Source organism: Nomascus leucogenys, chromosome 4 (genome assembly GCF_006542625.1).
Source record: "Nomascus leucogenys isolate Asia chromosome 4, Asia_NLE_v1, whole genome shotgun sequence".
NCBI classification, from domain to species: Eukaryota; Metazoa; Chordata; class Mammalia; order Primates; family Hylobatidae; genus Nomascus; species Nomascus leucogenys.
Window position 1 is genome coordinate 81,482,281 of NC_044384.1, and position 19,485 is coordinate 81,501,765.

At 53.0% G+C, this 19,485-nt stretch overlaps 2 protein-coding genes across 11 annotated transcripts; one reads left to right on the forward strand and one right to left on the reverse strand.

The window, feature by feature from the left end:
* The first annotated feature begins 235 nt into the window (after positions 1-235).
* Positions 236-15,684, forward strand: BEST1 (bestrophin 1). Of its 10 annotated transcripts, none has more exons than XM_012512172.2 (12): positions 236-880; positions 2,220-2,407; positions 5,547-5,641; positions 6,164-6,397; positions 7,298-7,452; positions 7,839-7,916; positions 8,606-8,758; positions 10,370-10,450; positions 10,762-10,913; positions 13,431-14,066; positions 15,281-15,529; positions 15,574-15,684. In XM_012512172.2, exons 1-11 carry the CDS (start codon positions 746-748, stop codon positions 15,297-15,299), a joined length of 1,926 nt encoding a protein of 641 aa, XP_012367626.1. In that variant the 5' UTR covers positions 236-745; the 3' UTR covers positions 15,300-15,529; positions 15,574-15,684. The 10 variants fall into 10 exon arrangements, with proteins under 10 accessions (XP_012367626.1, XP_030666799.1, XP_030666796.1 ...); XM_030810939.1 differs by lacking the exon at positions 15,574-15,684 and adding an exon at positions 12,733-12,787 and having other exon boundaries at positions 15,281-15,311; XM_030810936.1 differs by lacking the exon at positions 10,370-10,450.
* A 100-nt stretch (positions 15,685-15,784) lies between these two features.
* FTH1 (ferritin heavy chain 1) lies at positions 15,785-19,043 on the reverse strand. Its single transcript, XM_030810940.1, has 4 exons — positions 18,544-19,043; positions 16,593-16,739; positions 16,208-16,333; positions 15,785-16,112 (listed from the first exon to the last, which is right to left on the reverse strand). The coding sequence occupies exons 1-4, from the start codon at positions 18,655-18,657 to the stop codon at positions 15,948-15,950; spliced, it is 552 nt and encodes a 183-aa protein (XP_030666800.1). The 5' UTR covers positions 18,658-19,043; the 3' UTR covers positions 15,785-15,947.
* Positions 19,044-19,485: the final 442 nt, after the last annotated feature.

Genomic DNA, 19,485 nt, shown 5'->3' on the forward strand with positions numbered 1-19,485 from the left:
CACTTATTCCCATATTGCACTGGCTGGCTGGAAGCCAGCAGCATAAACTCCAGGGCTGTTCTGTCAACCCCCACCAGACTCACCCCCCTACACCAGCCCCGGCAGGCTTCTCCTTCCATCTCTCTGAAGCAACCAACCCACTGATGGGCCCTGACAGCCAATCACAGCCAGAGTAACATATGATGTCACCAGCAGCCAATCAGAGCTCCTCATCAGTATGCAGAATTCTGTCATTTTACTAGGGTGATGAAATTCCCAAGCAACACCATCCTTTTCAGATAAGGGCACTGAGGCTGAGAGAGGAGCTGAAACCCACCCGGGGTCACCACACGCAGGTGGCAAAGCTGGGACCAGAAACCAGGACTGGTGACTGCAGCCCGGTATTCATTCTTTCCACAGCCCACAGGGCTGTCAAAGACCCCAGGGCCTGGACAGAGGCTTCTCCTTCCTGGAGAGTTCCTGGCACAGGAGTTGAGGCTCAGCACAGCCCCCTAACCCCCAACTCTCTCTGCAAGGCCTCAGGGGTCAGAACACTGGTGGAGCAGATCCTTCAGCCTCTGGATTTTAGGGCCATGGTAGAGGGGGTGTTGCCCTAAATTCCAGCCCTGGTCTCAGCCCAACGCCCTCCGAGAAGAAATTAGAGGGGCTGTGGCCAGGCTGTGCTGGCCGTTGCTTCTGAGCAGATTACAAGGAGGGACCAAGACAAGGACTCCTTTGTGGAGGTCCTGGCTTAGGGAATCAAGTGATGGCTCAGCACTCACGTGGGCAGTGCCAGCCTCTAAGAGTGGGCAGGGGCACTGGCCACAGAGTCCCAGGGAGTCCCACCAGCCTAGTGGCCAGACCTTCTGTGGGATCACCGGACCCGCCTGGAACCCCACCTGTGAGTACAAGGTGCCCCAGGTGGACTGGGCTGGGGCTTTGAGGCCTTCAGGGTTGGATGCCGTTCTGCATATATGTGTGGGACGTGCACACACAGGCAGCACATGCGCAGGTGTGTGGGCACCTGTGTGTCTGTGCAAAGGCCCTGAGGTGGGAATGAGCCTGGTGTGCATCAGGCACAGCCAGCCAGTGTGGCTGCAGCAAAACACACAGGGAAAGAATGGAGGGAGCATCAATCACTGCTTCAGTAAATTGTTATTGAGCGCCTTCTATGAGAACACAAGAGGAGCTTCCATTCTGAAGAGGAAACAAGCAGATATCCTGTATAATTTCAAGTAGTGATAAGTGCTCTCTAGAAATATCAAGCAAGGTGAGGAGACAGAGAGCACCGGTGGCAGTGGGGCTCTATTTCCTTGTAGGATGGTTGGGAACATCCTTTCTAAGGGGAACCTGGAGTGGGAAGGAGCCACGCAGGTATCTCTGGAAGAGCTTCCTCCAGGCAGGAAGATCAGCAGGTGAAAAGGCCCTGGAGCCACCCTTCAGTAAACATCGTTTGAGCATCTCTACCAGCTAGGTTCCGTTATGGGAATGGGAATATGGTGGTGGACAGGGCTGCCTGGTCCCTTCCATACTTCTCACACTAGGGTGGCTGAGAGAGCTTGGGAGCTAACGAAAAGATGGGCTGAGAACACTGCCTAGCCCAGAGGACCTGAGCTTAGTGTGTAGACATTGCTGCTGTTACTGCCTTTGTCATTGTACAAATTATTTATTTATCTATTTATTTATTTATTTATAGACAGAGTTTTGCTCTTGTTGCCCAGGCTGGAGTGCAATGGCGTGATCTCAGCTCACTGCAACCTCCACCTCCCGGGTTCAAGCGATTCTCCTGCCTCAACCTCCTGAGTAGCTGGGATTACAGGCACCCGCACCATGCCTGGATAATTTTTTTGTATTTTTAGAAGAGACAGGGTTTCATCATGTTGGCCAGGCTGGTCTCGAACTCCTGACATCAGGTGATCCACTTGCCTCAGCTTCCCAAAGTGCTAGGATTATAGGCATGAGCCACCGCGCCCAGTGATTGTAGAAAGTTAAAGGCACATGGCAATGCACACGCCTATCTGCGTCTTCCCCTGCCAAAGCAGTGGGCAGCCTCTGGGCTCACTTTCTTGGGTTTCCAACTCCAACAGGCAGTCAGAGCTGGCAGGGCCTTAGAGACCACTTCAACCACCTCCCAGGGTCCCTATGGGAGAGTTGAGGCCCAGAGCAGGGAAGGGTCCTGACAGGCTCTGACCAGGGCCTCTGATCCCTACCAACCCCCCATCAGTGTCCCTCTCTACCAGGACCCAAGCCCACCTGCTGCAGCCCACTGCCTGGCCATGACCATCACCTACACAAGCCAAGTGGCTAATGCCCGCTTAGGCTCCTTCTCCCGCCTGCTGCTGTGCTGGCGAGGCAGCATCTACAAGCTGCTATATGGCGAGTTCTTCATCTTCCTGCTCTGCTACTACATCATCCGCTTTATTTACAGGTAAAGCTGGCAGGGCTGGGGTGGGGGGCCTGGGAGGGATGTGGCTGGGGCTGGCAGCTCCTGGGGGCCTCCCAGCCAGCTCAGGGGCCAATGCACCAGTTCACTACAAGACTAAGCTGAGCTCCTGACCAGGTCCTGGGCACTGGAGCTGAGGCTGGGGCTGGGGGCTGGGGCGAGAAAAGAAGTCAGACTGAGAGGCTGCTCAATCCAGACCAGCAGGGTTTTAGCCACCCTTCCTCCAACCCCAGGAGGACCCTTGGAGCCCAGGCTTTGTCTGGCCCCACTCAACTGGCCTGTTTTACTGAATCCCACACAGACTCATAGGCCCACATGGTACATCAAAAAAGAGAGACAGAGAGACAGATGGAGTCTCACTGTGTTATCCAGGCTGGTCTCGAACTCCTAGGCTCAAGCAATCCCCCTGCCTTAACCTCCCAAGGTGCTGGGATTACAGGTGTGAGCTACTGCGCTTGGCCAACCACATGGTACATTTTTTTTTTTTTTTTTTTGAGACAGGGTTTCACTCCATCACCCAGGCTGGAGTGCAGTGGGGGCAATCTTGGCTCACTGTAACCTCTGCCTCCCAGGTGCAAGCGATTCTCCTGCCTTAGCCTCCTGAGTAGCTGGAATTATAGGCACACACCACCATGCCTGGCTAATTTTTTTTTTTTTTATGTATTTTTAGTAGAGACAGGGTTTTGTCATGTTGGCCAGGCTGGTCTTGAACCCCTGACCTCAAGTGATCCACCCACCTTGGCTTCCCAAAGTGGAGGGATTACAGGTGTCAGCCACCGTGCCTGGCCCACATGGTACATTTTTAAAAATTATTTTTTAATTAAAATGTTTATCTAAGGCCAGTAGTAGTGACTTACGTCTGTAATCCCAGCACTTTGAGAGGCCAAGGTACGGGGATCACTTCAGCCTGGGAGTTCAGCGTGGGCAACATAGTGAGATGCCGTCTCTACCAAAAATTTAAAAAATTAGCTGGGAGTGGTGGCATTTGCCTGTGGTCCCAGCTACTTGGGAGGCTGAGGTGTGGGGATGGCTGAAGCCTGTGAGGTCGAGGCTGCAGTGAGCTATGATCGCACCACTGCACTTCAGCCTGAGTGAGTGACAGGCTGTCTCAAAAGCAAACAAAATAATGTTTATCTAAACAATAAAATATAATCACAGAATATATGATAGCATTTTAAATTGAAAAAGCATTAATGATTACCTAGATTGTAAAATATGAAATACATTAAATTCTTGTGTTCCTAATAATGCTAGCAAAAAAGCACATTTGGTTTTTACTAGGGCACCAAGCTACTTTAAAAAAAAGGGCCAGCCACAGTGGCTCACACCTGTAATCCCAGAACTTTGGGAGGTCAAGGCAGGAAGATCACTTGAGCCCAGGAGTTTAGGACCTGAGCAACATAGGGAGATCCTGTCTTTATAAAAAAATTAAAAAATTGGCTGGGCCCTTTGGCTCACGCCTGTAATCCCAGCACTTTGGGAGGCCGAGGCGGGTGGATCATGAGGTCAGGAGTTCAAGACCAGCCTGGCCAACACAGTGAACCCCATCTCTACTAAAAATACAAAAATTAGCCGAGTGTGGTGGCGGGCGCCTGTAGTCCCAGCTACTTGGGAGGATGAGGCAGGAGAATTGCTTGAATCCAGGAGGCAGAGGTTGCAGTGAGCCGAGAGCATGCCATTGCACTCCAGCGTAGGTGACAGACTGAGCCTCTGTCTAAAAAAAAAAAAACAAAAACAAAAAAAAATCAAAAAATGATCTGGGCATGGTGGCTTATGCCTGTAGTCCCACCCAGCTCCTCAGGAGGCTGAAGCGGGAGGATTGCTTGAGCCCAGGAGGTTGAGGCTGCAGTGAGTCATGACTGTGCCACTGCACTCAAGCCTGGGTAACAGAGCAAGATCCTATCTCAAAACAAACAAACAAAAACCAATAAGCCAAAAACATTTATCTAAACAATAAAATAAAGGACAGATATAATCACCAAATATATGATAGCATTTTAAATTGAAAAGCACTAATGACTATAATGGATTATAAAACATCAAATACATAAAATTCTTGAGTTCCTCCTAATACCAAAAACAAAGCACGTGGGTCTTTGGTTTTTACTTGGGCACCAATGTATGCTGAAAAAAAGTCAGACTTCATTTTTTGGAGCAGTTTTACGTTCACAGCAAAATTGAGCAGAAGGTAGAGTTCTCATGAGTCTCTTTGCTCCTTCCCCTGCCCCCAGCCTCCCCACTATCAACACCCCCACACTACAGTGGTAGATTTATTACAATCCCTGAACCCACAGTGACACATCACTATCACCCAAAGTTCATAGCGTACAGCAGGGTTCACTCTTGGGCTGTACATTCCATGGGTTTGGGTAAATGTGTAATGATGCCTCCACCATCGCAGCATCAGGCAGAGTAGTTTCACTGCTCTAACAAAATCCTCTGTCTGCCTATTCACCCTTCTCGTTAAAGCCAAACACTCTGTTTCTTTTTTCTTTTTAGAGACAGGGTCTCACTCTATCACCCAGGCTGAAGTGCAGTGGCAATCACAGCCCATTGCAGCCTCCAACTCCTGGGCTGAAGTGATCCTCCTACCTCAGCCTCCAGTGGCTAGAACTGCAGGCATACGGCCACCACACCCAGCTAATTTTTTTGTAGAGATGGGGTCTTGCTATGTTGCCCAGGCTGGTCTTGAACTCCTGGTCCTGCCTTAGCTTCCCAGAGCTCTGGGATTGCAGGCGTGAACCACCGTGCCCGGCCCAAACACTCTGTTCCGACCTGCTTTTAAACAACTGACCCTTGGCTGCTTTCAAAGGATCAGGGTGTCTGAAACTGGCCTCTGCAGCAGGACCTTCCTTCCTACACATCTCCCAGTGGCCAGTGTGAGGATTCTCCCCTCAAGAAACCACTGGAGGGGGCCTCCTCCTGTCCGGGTTTGGGGCTGCACAAGGAGCATCATGGACCTGGCTCAGGCCTCAGGAGGGGCCCTGGGCTGGGGAAAATGTGGGACAGCATCGAGGCAGTCCCACTCCTACCCAGGGCCGGGCTAGACCGGGCTAGACCTGGGGACAGTCTCAGCCATCTCCTCGCTGCGTCCACACATGTCCACCCCCACCCCCACCCCCAGGCTGGCCCTCACGGAAGAGCAACAACTGATGTTTGAGAAACTGACTCTCTATTGCGACAGCTACATCCAGCTGATCCCCATTTCCTTCGTGCTGGGTGAGTTCCCCCTTCTGACTGTTCCGGGTCCCTGTGGCCGCCCAGGCTCCAAACAGGCCAGGGGAGGATCACGAGGAGCTGTGGCAAGCGGCTGGGGTGGGGGACGGGGGAACGCCAGCGGCAGGTCGGCGCCTGTCTGTAGTTCAGGGAAAGGTGCGGACTGCAGCCAGAGAAACTGAAGTTAGACGTTAAGTAAGACGTCCTGCTGTTAGCAATGAAAACCCCATTTTCTGAGGGAAGCGCTGACATCATGGTCCCTGGAGCCCCTGCGCGGGAGGGGAGGGGGTCTAGCGGATTTCTGGGACCAGCAGGGGGACCCCCGGGTGACAGAACTCTTGGGGCTCTCGCGCCTCCATGCGAGGCTCTGCCTGCCTCCCGCTCCCGAGCGCCTTCCAGGAGGGCTGGGGGCTAGGCCTGCTCGCAGCAGAAAGCTGGAGGAGCCGAGGCATCGCCGGGCCCTGGGCCCTGGGCTCTGGCCGCAGCCTGGGCCCTCGCCCCTCGCCCCCCGCCCCTCCTGCTCAGGCTTCTACGTGACGCTGGTCGTGACCCGCTGGTGGAACCAGTACGAGAACCTGCCGTGGCCCGACCGCCTCATGAGCCTGGTGTCGGGCTTCGTCGAAGGCAAGGACGAGCAAGGCCGGCTGCTGCGGCGCACGCTCATCCGTTACGCCAACCTGGGCAACGTGCTCATCCTGCGCAGCGTCAGCACCGCCGTCTACAAGCGCTTCCCCAGCGCCCAGCACCTGGTGCAAGCAGGTGGGCAGACCGGGAGCAACGGGGAGGCGGAGGCACCGGGCAGAGCCAGGGGCCCGAGATGGGCGCGGCAGGAATGGAAGATGGGTGGAGCCAAAGTCCCCCGGACTCGGGGGATTGGGTGGAGCCAGGAGTGGGGTGTGGTCAAGATTTGGGGGTCCAATTGGGCGGGACTGAGTCGGGTGTCTGAAGGTGGGGCGAGGCCAGGAGCCCACCCTCCGAGAGTAGGAGTCTGAGGCAGAGCTACGGATCCTTGAGGGATAATGGAAAGAAGGGTGACGGCTTGGGACCTGGTGAGGTACTAGGGTCTACTTCCCTCTGCCCTTGCCCTTCTTGATCTCTGGTTTCCACTCTGGAGGTATGGGACATTGATCTCTGACACCCCGTCAGCCTGGCCTGACCTGGTCCTGGTTAATAAGACAGACCCAGGCTAGGCGTGTTGGCTCTCGCCTGTAATCCCAGCGCTTTAGGAGGCAAAGGTGGGAAGATCGCTTGAGCCCAGCTGTTTGAGACGCCCCTGAGCAACATAGCGAGACCCCCATCTCTACAAAAACATTAAAAATTAGCAGGGCATGGTGGCGTGTGCCTGTAGTCTGAGGCTGAGTATCGGGAGGCTGAGGCAGGAGGATCACTTGAGCCCAGCAGTTCCAGGCTGCAGTGCACTAGGATTGCACCACTGCACTCCAACCTCGGTGACAGAGCCAGACCCTGTCTCTGGAAATAAATAAATACCCTGCCCACATGCTCAGCCCAGAATAGCACACAGTAGGTGCTCAGAAATTTTGTTGTTGTTGAAAGAAAGAGGATGGCAAAGGAGTGCTGAGGTTCCTATAGGTCAGCAGGTGCCGGCCATCCCTTCTGCACCCTTCTCCCATCCACTGCTTTCTTCACTCCACTCTGCAGGCTTTATGACTCCGGCAGAACACAAGCAGTTGGAGAAACTGAGCTTACCACACAACATGTTCTGGGTGCCCTGGGTGTGGTTTGCCAACCTGTCAATGAAGGCGTGGCTTGGAGGTCGGATCCGGGACCCTATCCTGCTCCAGAGCCTGCTGAACGTGAGCCCCCTGTGCACAGGGCTGCCGCAGAGTGGGAAGGGTTGTGGTCCACAGGAAACAAGGTTTCCTACAAAGAGAAGCCTCGAGCCCCTGAGGGTCTTCCGAGAGCCTGAGGTGGGGTTGCAGAATCTTTTCCAATAGCAATCCACAGCCCGAGGTGGTCCCTCCTCAGATGCCCCTCTCTCCTCTCCGAGTCTGTGAGGTCCTGGTTCCTTTTTGATAGATGAGGAAGCTGAGACACAAAGAGGTTTAGTGAGCTGCCCACGACCACACAGCCAGGAATGGACCATGGGTACCAGGCCCTGGTACCTGGAGAAGAGGTGGGGGCGAGCCCAGGGTGGGGGCAGGTGGTGTTCAGAATCCCATCCCTCTCTGCTGCCCCCCAGGAGATGAACACCTTGCGTACTCAGTGTGGACACCTGTATGCCTACGACTGGATTAGTATCCCACTGGTGTATACACAGGTGAGGACTAGGCTGGTGAGGCTGCCCTTTTGGGAAACTGAGGAAAGAAGGACCAAGGAAGCAGCTGGGGTGGGAAGGGCTCACCTAGAGGCTGAGTAAGTGGCTCCCCCAGGAGTTGGGTCCATGCTTTGAAGTTGGGTCTGGACTTTGAAGTGCCAAATTCTAAGAGTCCAGGCTCCTGCCTGGCCCAGTCCAGTAGAGGCGATGTGATTATCCCCATTTTAAAGAGAGGTTGGCCGGGCGTAGTGGCTCACGCCTGTAATCCCAACACTTTGGGAAGCTGAGGCAGGTGGATCACCTGAGGTCAGGAGTTCAAGACCAACCTGGCCAACATGGTGAAACCCTATCTCTACTGAATATATAAAATTAGCTGGGCATGGTGGCGCATGCCTGTAATCCCAGCTACTTGGGAGGCTGAGGCAGGAGAATCGCTTGAACCCAGGAGGTGGAGGTTGCAGTGAGCTGAGATCACACCACTGCACTTCATCCTGGGCGACAGAGCAAGACTCTGTCTCAAACAAACAAACAAACAAACAAAAAAGGGGTTAACAGAGACCCTATGTCACATAAGTGTGCAAGTCAGAACAAGGCCTTGGTCTCCTGTCTCGGACTCCCAGCCCCAGGAGCATCCTGATTACAGGGTTCCCACCTAGCCCTTTGCTACCACACCCTCCTCCTCCTTCTCCCAGGTGGTGACTGTGGCGGTGTACAGCTTCTTCCTGACTTGTCTAGTTGGGCGGCAGTTTCTGAACCCAACCAAGGCCTACCCTGGCCATGAGCTGGACCTCGTTGTGCCCGTCTTCACATTCCTGCAGTTCTTCTTCTACGTTGGCTGGCTGAAGGTGAGCCCCTCAAGGGCCCCACTGGGCGGGAGGCATGGCCAGAGGGGTCACGGCCAGCAGCTGCCTGAGACGAGGACGCAGTGTCAGGAAAGGAAGGTTTCACGGGTAGAAAGCAGCGAGCAGGGCCACGACCACAGCCCTGTCTGGTCTGCACATTCCCATGTTGTTACATATGAGGAAACTGAGACTCCAGCGGGGCCTTCTTGAGGCCTGGGTCTGCTTCCAAGGCTGCACCCAAGGCCCAGACTTAGCAGCCTGAGGGACAGGGAGAGCTCAGTCAGTCTAACCATTTGCTGCCCCCTCAAGAGACTATTCTTCAAACGTTTGTCTGGAGAATAGGGGAATTCATGAAATAAGAGTGGCAGTGGCAGGTCCTGCTGGTGAGGCCACATCTCATCTCTGCTTAAAACAAAGCCCTGAGGCTGGGTGCAGTGGTTCACGCCTGTAATTCCAACACTTTGGGAGGCCGAGGCGGGTGGATCACCTGAGGTCAGGAGTTCGAGACCAGCCTGACCAACATGGTGAAACTCCATCTCTACTAAAAATACAAAAATTAGCCAGGCGTGGTGGCACACGCCTGTAATCCCAGCTACTCGGGAGGCTGAGGCAGGAGAACTGCTTGAACCCAGGAGGCGGAGGTTGTGGTGAGTTGAGATCATGCCACTGCACTCCAGCCTGGGCAAAAGAATGAAACTCTGTCTCAAAAACAACAACAACAAAACAAAGCCCTAAGGTTCACTAGCCCCCACCCTTTAGAAGGCAGATTGGCACCACCTCTCCTTATTCAAGATGCCTGTTGGGCTGTCTTGTTCCTCACCTCAAGTGGCTTGTCCAGGTATTCCCTCCCACCATAGCCAGTACTCCGAACAGGTGTTCTGAATCACACAGTTTTCTCTCCACCTCTTTATCTTTTCTTCCTTCTGTTGCCCACCCACTCTCTCTCCCTTCCTACCTTCCTTTATTTTTTGGTAGTGGGGGTGTAAGTGTCTGTCTCTGCCCTTCCTGTCGCTGTGACACACACACACACACACACACACACACACACATTCTTATTCCTCAAAATTCCCCCTCCCCCCCAGTTCTCTTTGGTTTCTACAGATCAAATCACACTTTTATGCTTGAAATTCTCCAGGGTGCCCCAGTGGCCTGCAAGATGTCCCCTGGACCCCTAAGGCAGAGGCGTGTCACCTCTTTGGGGCTTTGTTAGGGCATTTTAGAGATTGCTATCCAGGAATCTGCCCACCTAGGCCGCCCTTTAGTTCCGCCCAGCTCCAGTGTATATCTCTGTTGCATGAATGAATAAAATTATGCAACTCCAGGTAAGATACATGAGGTGAGATAAAGGCGGTGACTCAGCCGAGTGATACACTCAGGGACAGCTGTGGGTGTTCAGGGAAGGACTGGCTCAGAAGAGTTAGAGGGGCTGTGTCCAGAAGTGTGTGGGCGCCCACACGTGTTGGGGGCTGGAGCCCTAAACTCTGCCTTTGAAGACAGTGGTCAGGCAGGAAGGGCGTCATGGGGTGTGGAAATGGCAGCAGCTGAGGTTTAAAGGGGGAAGCTGGCTTTGAGGAGTTCTGCCTGAGGGTTTACAGAGCCTCACCTGTCCCCGAGGTGGCAGAGCAGCTCATCAACCCCTTTGGAGAGGATGATGATGATTTTGAGACCAACTGGATTGTCGACAGGAATTTGCAGGTATGGGGAGAGGGAGAGAGACCATACCATGGACCTTCCCCAAAGTGGACCCAAAGAGAGGACTCCACTGTTCTGTAGGGAGGCCTCACAATGAATGATCACCCCTCCCCCTCCTCCCTCCTGCAGCCAGTCATTCACTCACAGGATTCTCACCTCAATCTTTGAGGCTGCAGGCAGGCACCCATTTCCCCATTTCACAGGCAGGGAAACAGGTCCAGAGAGAGGGAGAGATTCCTCCAAGTCATCAGGCACGTACAAGGTCCTGCCTGGGATGATCTTTCTGTGGGACTTCTTCTGTCCCTGGTGACCAGGTGTCCCTGTTGGCTGTGGATGAGATGCACCAGGACCTGCCTCGGATGGAGCCGGACATGTACTGGAATGAGCCCGAGCCACAGCCCCCCTACACAGCTGCTTCCGCCCAGTTCCGTCGAGCCTCCTTTATGGGCTCCACCTTCAACATCAGGTGTGGCCAGTGCCAGGGGGCTGGGTGGGAAGCCCCTCCTAGTGCAGGGGTCTGCCTAGGAACTTAGAATAGCACTAGTTAATACGTACTTGGTGCCTCAGTAAGTGTCAGGCACTGTACTATGCTCTTTATAAACATTAACTATTTTTTTCCTCCCAATAATTCTGGTTTGTTATCCCAGGTTTTCAGATAATTAAAATACAGGTTCAGAGAGAGTATGTTGTCCAAGGCCACATAGCTACCAACTGGTGCATTTGCTACTCGAAGGACAGCCTGTGAACAGTGATGCAGTGGAACGTTAGGACCTGGCTCTTGTCATCCAGAACTATGTTTTCTTTTCTTTTTGAGACAGAGTCTCACTCTGTCACCCAGGTTGGAGCGCAGTGGCGTGATCTTGGCTCACTGCAACCTCCGCCTCCTGGGTTCAAGTGATTCTCCTGCTTCAGCCCCCCCAGTAGCTGGGATTACAGGTGCCCACAACCACAACTGGCTAATTTTTGTACTTTTAGTAGAGACGAGGTTTCACCATGTTGGCCAGGCTGGTCTCGAACTCCTGACCAGTAATCTGCCCGCTTTGGCCTCCCAAAGTGCTGGAATTATAGGTGTCAAAACTGTGTTTTCTGATAAGCTACGGTGCTTGGATGGAAAGTGGAAGTGGGGTTCCCTGGGATGGGGGAGGGGCAGCAAATGTCCCAGCAGGCAGCCGGGCCATCACAGGTACCTCCTGAATTGACTTTGTCCTACAGAGTAAAGGGCTCAGGCCACCCACAGCAGCCAGACTTATCCCCACATGGTCCCACTTCCCTGATTCCATCAGAATCCCTCTTGAGCTGCAGTGGGCTGAAGGGCTATCCCAGCTGGTCCTTTCTCCCCAGGACAACAGAGTTGAAAGGGCCTTGGAGAGTGTTGCGCACATGGCAGGGTTCATACTCAAGGGTTTCTTCCACGGTATCTAGTGCTGTTCTCGCTTGTTCTTTTCTTTTTTTAAACGGAGTTTCGCTCTTGTTGCCCAGGCTGGAATGCAGTGGCACAATCTCGGCTCACTGCAACCTCCGCCTCCCAGATTCAAGCAATTCTCCTGCCTCAGCCTCCTGAGTAGCTGGGATTATAGGTGCCAGCCACCAAGCCTGGCTAATTTTTGTATGTTTAGTAGAGACAGTTTCACCATGTTGGCCAGGCTGGTCTCGAACTCCTGACCTCAGGTGATCCACCCTCCTCAGCCTCCCAAAGTGCTGGGATTACAGGTGTGAGCCACTGTGCCTGGCTGCTTGTTCTTTTAAGAACCAGGCTGGGCGCGGTGGCTCACGCTTGTAATCCCAGCACGTTGGGAGGCCGAGGCGGGCGGATCACGAGGTCAGGAGATCGAGACCACGGTGAAACCCCGTCTCTACTAAAAATACAAAAAATTAGCCGGGCGTGGTGGCGGGCGCCTGTAGTCCCAGCTACTCGGAGAGGCTGAGGCAGGAGAATGGCGTGAACCCGGGAGGCGGAGCTTGCAGTGAGCCGAGATTGCGCCACTGCACTCCAGCCTGGGTGACAGAGCGAGACTCCGTCTCAAAAAAAAAAAAAAAAAAAAAAAAAAAGAACCAAATATCCTACTAGACTGCAATCGAGTTTAACTAGAGTCTATAGATAGTGTGAAGAAGGGTTGGGAAGGTGATCAAATGAAGGCTGGAGGCTTGCTTAGGTCAGAAACATTTCTGGAGGATGTCTTTGAGCCCTGCATGGTCTGTACCCCAGCAGCCGAAGGTTGTTGTGGGCGGGGGGCCGGGGGGGAAGGCTGAAAACAGAACAATAAAGCATAGACCTTGTCTCCAAGGAATGCGCAATTTACGGAGGGAGCTCAAACCCAAGCCTCAAACTCTGGATACAAGGTACAAAGTACTGGATGTCCAGGAAAGGGACAGAACATGGAACACAGTCATCTTTGTCTGCCTGGGAGGCGGCTTCCAGCTGGGTCTGGAGCTGGGCCATGGAACATGGGAAGAATCTGAACTTGGGCAAGGGCAGGCCATACTCTGTGGTAGATAAGCTTTCCCTTGCAGGGTAAAGGTCTTGGGATCCCGGGATGCCTATTGCTAGGAAGCCAAATTTCTCTTGGTGGATGTCACTCGCAGTTGGAACCACAAATCCCTGGCATTGCCCAGAGTCACTCATGGGCCTCATCTGAACCACTCATGCCACGGCACCAGTGTTTCTGACTGCCTGGAGTGAGGGGTTTTACAGGGGAAGTGAATGATGAGGAGGCCTTCACACGCCAGGCGGGGTGGTTGGCGGGGGGGTTGGATGTTAACTCAGGTCAAGAAGCAATCAACAAACAGTGAGGTGAGCTGGGCCTGGGGGGATCACCGGGAGGTACAGGATGGATCAAGAGAGAGGTGAGAGCTGGGGCATGGTGAGGAAGACGGTGTGGCCTTGGCTTGGGCCGAGAGAGAGGAGCGAGTGTGAGGGAGAAGTAAGGCCAGGTGTTGGTCCTTTGTCCACTGGCTCAGCCCTGCATCTCCTGCTTCTTTCCAGCCTGAACAAAGAGGAGATGGAGTTCCAGCCCAATCAAGAGGACGAGGAGGACGCTCACGCTGGCATCATTGGCCGTTTCCTAGGGCTGCAGTCCCATGATCACCATCCTCCCAGGGCAAACTCAAGGACCAAACTACTGTGGCCCAAGAGGGAATCCCTTCTTCACGAGAGCCTGCCCAAAAACCACAAGGCAGCCAAACAGAACGTTAGGGCCCAGGAAGACAACAAGGCCTGGAAGCTTAAGGCTGTGGACGCCTTCAAGTCTGCCCCACTGTATCAGAGGCCAGGCTACTACAGTGCCCCACAGACGCCCCTCAGCCCCACTCCCATGTTCTTCCCCCTAGAACCATCAGCGCCGTCAAAGCTTCACAGTGTCACAGGCATAGACAAAGACAAAAGCTTAAAGACTGTGAGTTCTGGGGCCAAGAAAAGTTTTGAATTGCTCTCAGAGAGTGATGGGGCCTTGATGGAGCACCCAGAAGTATCTCACGTGAGGAGGAAAACCGTGGAGTTTAACCTGACGGATATGCCAGAGCGCCCCGAAAATCATCTCAAAGAACCTTTGGAACAATCACCAACCAACATACACACTACACTCAAAGATCACGTGGATCCTTATTGGGCCTTGGAAAACAGGTCTGTCCTCCATCTGAACCAGGGGCACTGCATTGCCCTGTGCCCCACTCCAGCTTCCCTTGCTCTGAGCCTACCCTTCCTCCACAATTTCCTAGGGTTCCATCACTGCCAGAGCATGCCGGACCTATGCCCAGCACTGGCTTGGGGTATATACTTGGCCACCTTCACAGGGATCCTAGGGAAGTGTTCGGGACCTTTTCTCACTTCACCCTGGTATCACCAGGAAGACTTCTTGGGACCAGGTGAAGGAAGATGAGATTGTGCTGACCAGAATGCTGCTGGAGAACTGTCCCAAGGCTGACAGGCCAGGCTTAGCTGAGCAGATGTTATCACTGGCCCCAACTTACTTTGAGCAAGGGTGGCTGACCCAAAACCATGGGGTGGCAGTCAGCTGGATGACAGATGAACACTTCCTCCGTAACTATTTAGGGTAGTACCCAAGCACTACAGGAAAAGGTGGCAGGAACTGCCTCACTCCTAGGAACTAGTAGACAGTGAGGTTGAGGGTGTCCAAGGCCCTTAGGTAATTTTCTCACTGCCTGGGGACCTCACCAAAATACTTCATGCTTCCTTGGGGTCAGCCCAAAGCTGTCACAGAATCAGATGTTTCCCTTCATTCCAGATTTCCTGGGCACTTTCACCCAATTAGAAACACCCCACTTCAACCCCAATCATGTGGGAGGAAGTGTAACTTCCCTTTTCTGGATTCTCAAGCAGTTACTTTCATGCTCACTACACCCAGCTATTATGATTGAAAACTTAAAAGGGCAACAATTTCAGTCTTGCTTCTAGGGCTAGACAGGAACCTGGCAAACATCTGTGGCTTCTTTAGCAAAGGATGTTAATATTTAAGAATCTTGTCTTGGGCTGGGTGTGGAGGCAAGTGGATCACGGGAGGTCAGGAGTTTGAGACCAACCTGGCCAACATGATGAAACCCCATCTCTACCAAAAAAATACAAAAATCAGCTGGGCGTTGTGGTGTGTGCCCGTAGTCCCAACGCAGGTTGAGGGGAGAATTGCTTGAACCCAAGAGGCGGAGGTTGCAGTGAGATTGAGCCACTGCACTCCAGCCTGGGCAACGGAATGAGACCCTGCCTCAAAAAAAAAAAAAAAAAGATCATCTCAACCTTTGCCCTCCTATTGCAACATTTTACTATTTGAAATGAAGGTACCTTCTATACTTATGCTGTTAATTCTCTCACATTCTCACTAGGGATGAAGCACATTCCTAACCTGCTTCCTAACGGGGATGCTTCGCCAGCCAGGTCCTCGCCTGTGTGTACACCAGCAGGACACTGATCCAGTCACAGCCATACAGCTGTCCACACTGAAGAACATGTCCTACAACAGCCTGAATCAAATGGTTAGCTTAATAGATAAAAAGCAGTAGCCCAGGACTACTTCAGCCTTTAATGCCTTTTATTGATAAAAACTGTGAAAGCTAGACTAAACCATCGGAAACATTTATTGATGTGACTGTGAAAGCTAGACTAAACCGTCGGAAACATTTAACTCAGACACTGGATTCAGAGTCAGGAACCCTTAGTCCTGTCTGAATCCAAGAGAGCCACACCTTAGTATACTGCCCAAACTGAGTTTAATACAAATACTCGTTTCTTTTTGATTAGTGTGATTAGAACTGAGCAACAGCACTTAAGGAATCTGGAAGATAGCCTGGATAGATTTCTGATTCATCCCAAGACCTCAAAGACAACACCTGGGTACCAAATTTCTTTATTTGAAGGAATGGTACAAATCAAAGAACTTAAGTGGATGTTTTGGTACAACTTATAGAAAAGGTAAAGGAAACCCCAACATGCATGCACTGCCTAGGTGACCAGGGAAGTCACCCCACGGCTATGGGGAAATTAGCCTGAGGCTTAGCTTTCATTATCACTGTCTCCCAGGGTGTGCTTGTCAAAGAGATATTCTGCCAAGCCAGATTCGGGTGCTCCCATCTTGCGCAAGTTGGTCACGTGGTCACCCAATTCTTTGATGGCTTTCACCTGCTCATTCAGGTAATGTGTCTCAATGAAGTCACACAACTACAAAACAATGGGGAAGACAGTTAGTGGGCAGCTTTCCCAATCCCTAAGGCAAATGATTTCCTCCATTTATTTCCTGGGGTTCCAATACTCACATGCGGGTCATTTTTGTCAGTGGCCAGTTTGTGCAGTTCCAGTAGTGACTGATTCACATTTTTTTCCAAATGTAATGCACACTCCATCGCATTCAGCCCGCTCTCCCAGTCATCACAGTCTGGTTTCTGAATGAGGAGAATAGGTTAATGCATCTCTACCAACTAACCTACAAGTCAGCAAGCCCGTCATCTCTAACCACCACGCTTTGGCAAAAGGGACGTTACTATTTGCCTAATTTAGTTTAGATGGTAAGCCTAAAAAAGCACAAAAGGCAAAAGCCCAGGGTATCATTGCTTTAAAAGGGCAATTGCTAGTTTAAGTCATTTCTGATACCCGAACACTGCTAGATGATGAAGTATGACACCCCTAGGATCTTTTGTTCACCTTGATATCCTGAAGGAAGATTCGGCCACCTCGTTGGTTCTGCAGCTTCATCAGTCTCTCAGCATGTTCCCTCTCCTCATGAGATTGGTGAAGAAAGTATTTGGCAAAGTTCTTCAAAGCCACATCATCACGGTCAAAGTAGTAAGACTGAAAGGGGAACACTGAATGTGTTATACTAGGGATCCCCAAAGACAGGTAGCTGTGACGGTCTACAGGGAGGCAAGATGGTCTCGTCAGCCTAGGCTTCCTTTCTCAAAGCACAGCATGAAGGGGTCAGTGCCTAAGGAGACTGGTGGCAGATGAGCTACTGGATTTAACCCAAGAGTAATGTTTCTATTCTAAAATAGAAAACAAACTTGATCCTTGAAAGTTTACTTCAACGAACTTCAAGGAACCTTTAGGATATTATGGGCATTGCCTGGAGCAATGTCTTAAGGATCTGTATTAGCGCACAGAAAACTTACAGCCAGTGTCAAAATTCATTGTCTGATGAAAGGGTGCTGGAGTACTGACCCTGCACTTAGTCCTCTTCTCCTCCCTGCTCCTGTATTAACCATGTTAAAGCATGGTTAAAACTGAGCTCAGGAGCCTGTCAGCTGTACCGCAGATTTATTTATAAAATTAAAAACCCCTGCTGGGTGCGGTGGCTCAGCCTGTAATCCCACCACTTTGGGAGGCCGAGGCAGGTGGATCACGAGGTCAGGAGATCGAGACCATCCTTGTCAACATGATGAAGCCCCGTCTCTACTAAAAATAAAAAAAAATTAGCTGGGCGTGGTGGTGTGCGCCTGTAATTCCAGCTACTCAGGAGGCTGAGGTAAGAGAATCACTTGAACCCAGGAGGCGGAGGTTGCAGTGAGCCGAGATCGCGCCACTGCACTCCAGCCTGGGAGACAGAGCGAGACTCTGTCTCACACACACACACACAAATTAAAAACCCCCATGCAAGGTGGCAAATGTGGGCAGTATGTTGATGTAAATATACTTTTATAATAATTATATCACAAAAATTTGATTTTCAGTTTTAGACACTTGATGTAGTCAAGTGTTTGCGAAAGGCAGTGACAGTCACAGAAATACAGGTCTGTTTTCAAATCCATTTGGAACACATTATTCTTGGGATACTTTGGACAATCACAAGACAATTCTAAGGAAGACTCCCACGACACTGCCTAAGACCAAAATTTGGGAAAATTGATTCCACTGATCACTGAAAAATTTCTTGCCCAGTAACTGTCGGTGGACTTTATCCAAGAACTGGGGGTTCAATTAGTAGGCCACAACTCCACACCTCTTACGGTAAGATACATTAAAGATAAATTAAGTTCCCTAGGCGCAAGGTCAGGTGACACTTCCGTGACTGCAGAAGGGGCGATTTCTAGAGATATGCTTCAAAGCAAGTGGGACTTAGAGATAAGCAGAGCCGAGAGGTGGATATGGCTGCTCGAGAGGGATCTGCCCACAAGATAAGCCACCTCCCGCCAGCCCCCAAGGTTTGCTATTCGACACCGTTACCCAGCAGCCCCGCCACACCTAGGCGGACGGGAGCTGGATACCTAAGCAAAAAACGCTGGGCTTCAGGGCCAAATGCCTGAGGCAGAGGAAAAGATGCGAAAGCAAAACTCCACCTTCCTAACCGCAGGACTGATCACACAGGCTGGCAGTCTTGCAACCCCAGGATTTCAGGACACCAAGCTCTCCTTAAAAAAAGAAGGGTGTGCAGAGGCGGCCCTGGCCTAGGAGGGAGCATTCTCAGGGTACAACTGAGAAGAACCAGCTGCCCCGACTTTCTGCGCCAGAGAAGTCCTCGGAAACCTCGAGCAGCCTCCATTTTCCAGAAGGGCGCAGGGAGGCGGGGGAGCCCGCGGGTGGCCACACCCCCGGCCCGCCCAGCGCGCGCCCCGGGAACCGCGCCCGGCCCCCGCTACCGCTCCAGCCCGCCCGCGCTCACCATGGACAGGTAAACGTAGGAGGCGTAGAGCTCCAGGTTGATCTGGCGGTTGATGGCGGCCTCTGAGTCCTGGTGGTAGTTCTGGCGCACCTGCGAGGTGGACGCGGTCGTCATGGCGGCGACTAAGGAGAGGCGGCGGCGGCGGCGGTGGCTGCGCGGCGCTGGAGCGGCGGCGGAGGCCTTGGGGCAGTCCGAGGGCGCGGTGAAGAGGTGACGGAGGGCTGGCTATGGGCGGCCGGCCGGGGTGGGGGACGAGCGCCGGGTTCCGTCCAAGCACTGTTGAAGCAGGAAACCCCGACGACTCTCGGCGAAGAACGTCTGGCGCTGCGGGTCGCTTGTGGTCTCTTATAGCGGCGCCGGCGTCAGGCCCGCCCCGGCCAATCAGCGCCGCCCTCCCCGCGCCCGCTCCTTCCGGTGGGCGCGGGACCCCGCCCCTGCGGTGGGGGAGGGGCGGCCGCTGGAGGCCCTCGCGTGCTCTGGCGGAGCTGGGGAGCGGGGACCGGTAGCCGACTGCCTGGGGGACAGCGGTGGCGTCTCTGTGCCCTTGGGGCCCGTTTAGTGGAGTTGGAGGGAAGCTGCGAGGAGGCGCGGGAAGTCCACCTCAGAGCCCCCCCGCTCTAGGGGCGCCCCTGCCTTGGAACCGGCGGGGCGGAGTGCGGGGACGCATGGGGTGATCCTGATTCGGCTCCCATTTTAACGAACGGACACCCTGAGGCTCCTGGCCTGGGGCATGGTGTTAAAAATCAGCTGCGGAGAAGCCCTTGTGACACCTTGCTGCAGATTGGGAAGCGCAGATTGGGAAGGTGGAAGGTGGAGACGCGGTCCTTAGGTGGTCGAGCGCACTTTCTCTTCCTCAGAGTCCAGGAAGGAGCGCGATGGAGAAGTGGGGCGCACGGCGGGTTTCGGGTCCGCCCCTGCCCTTCCGACTCCGACCACGTCTGC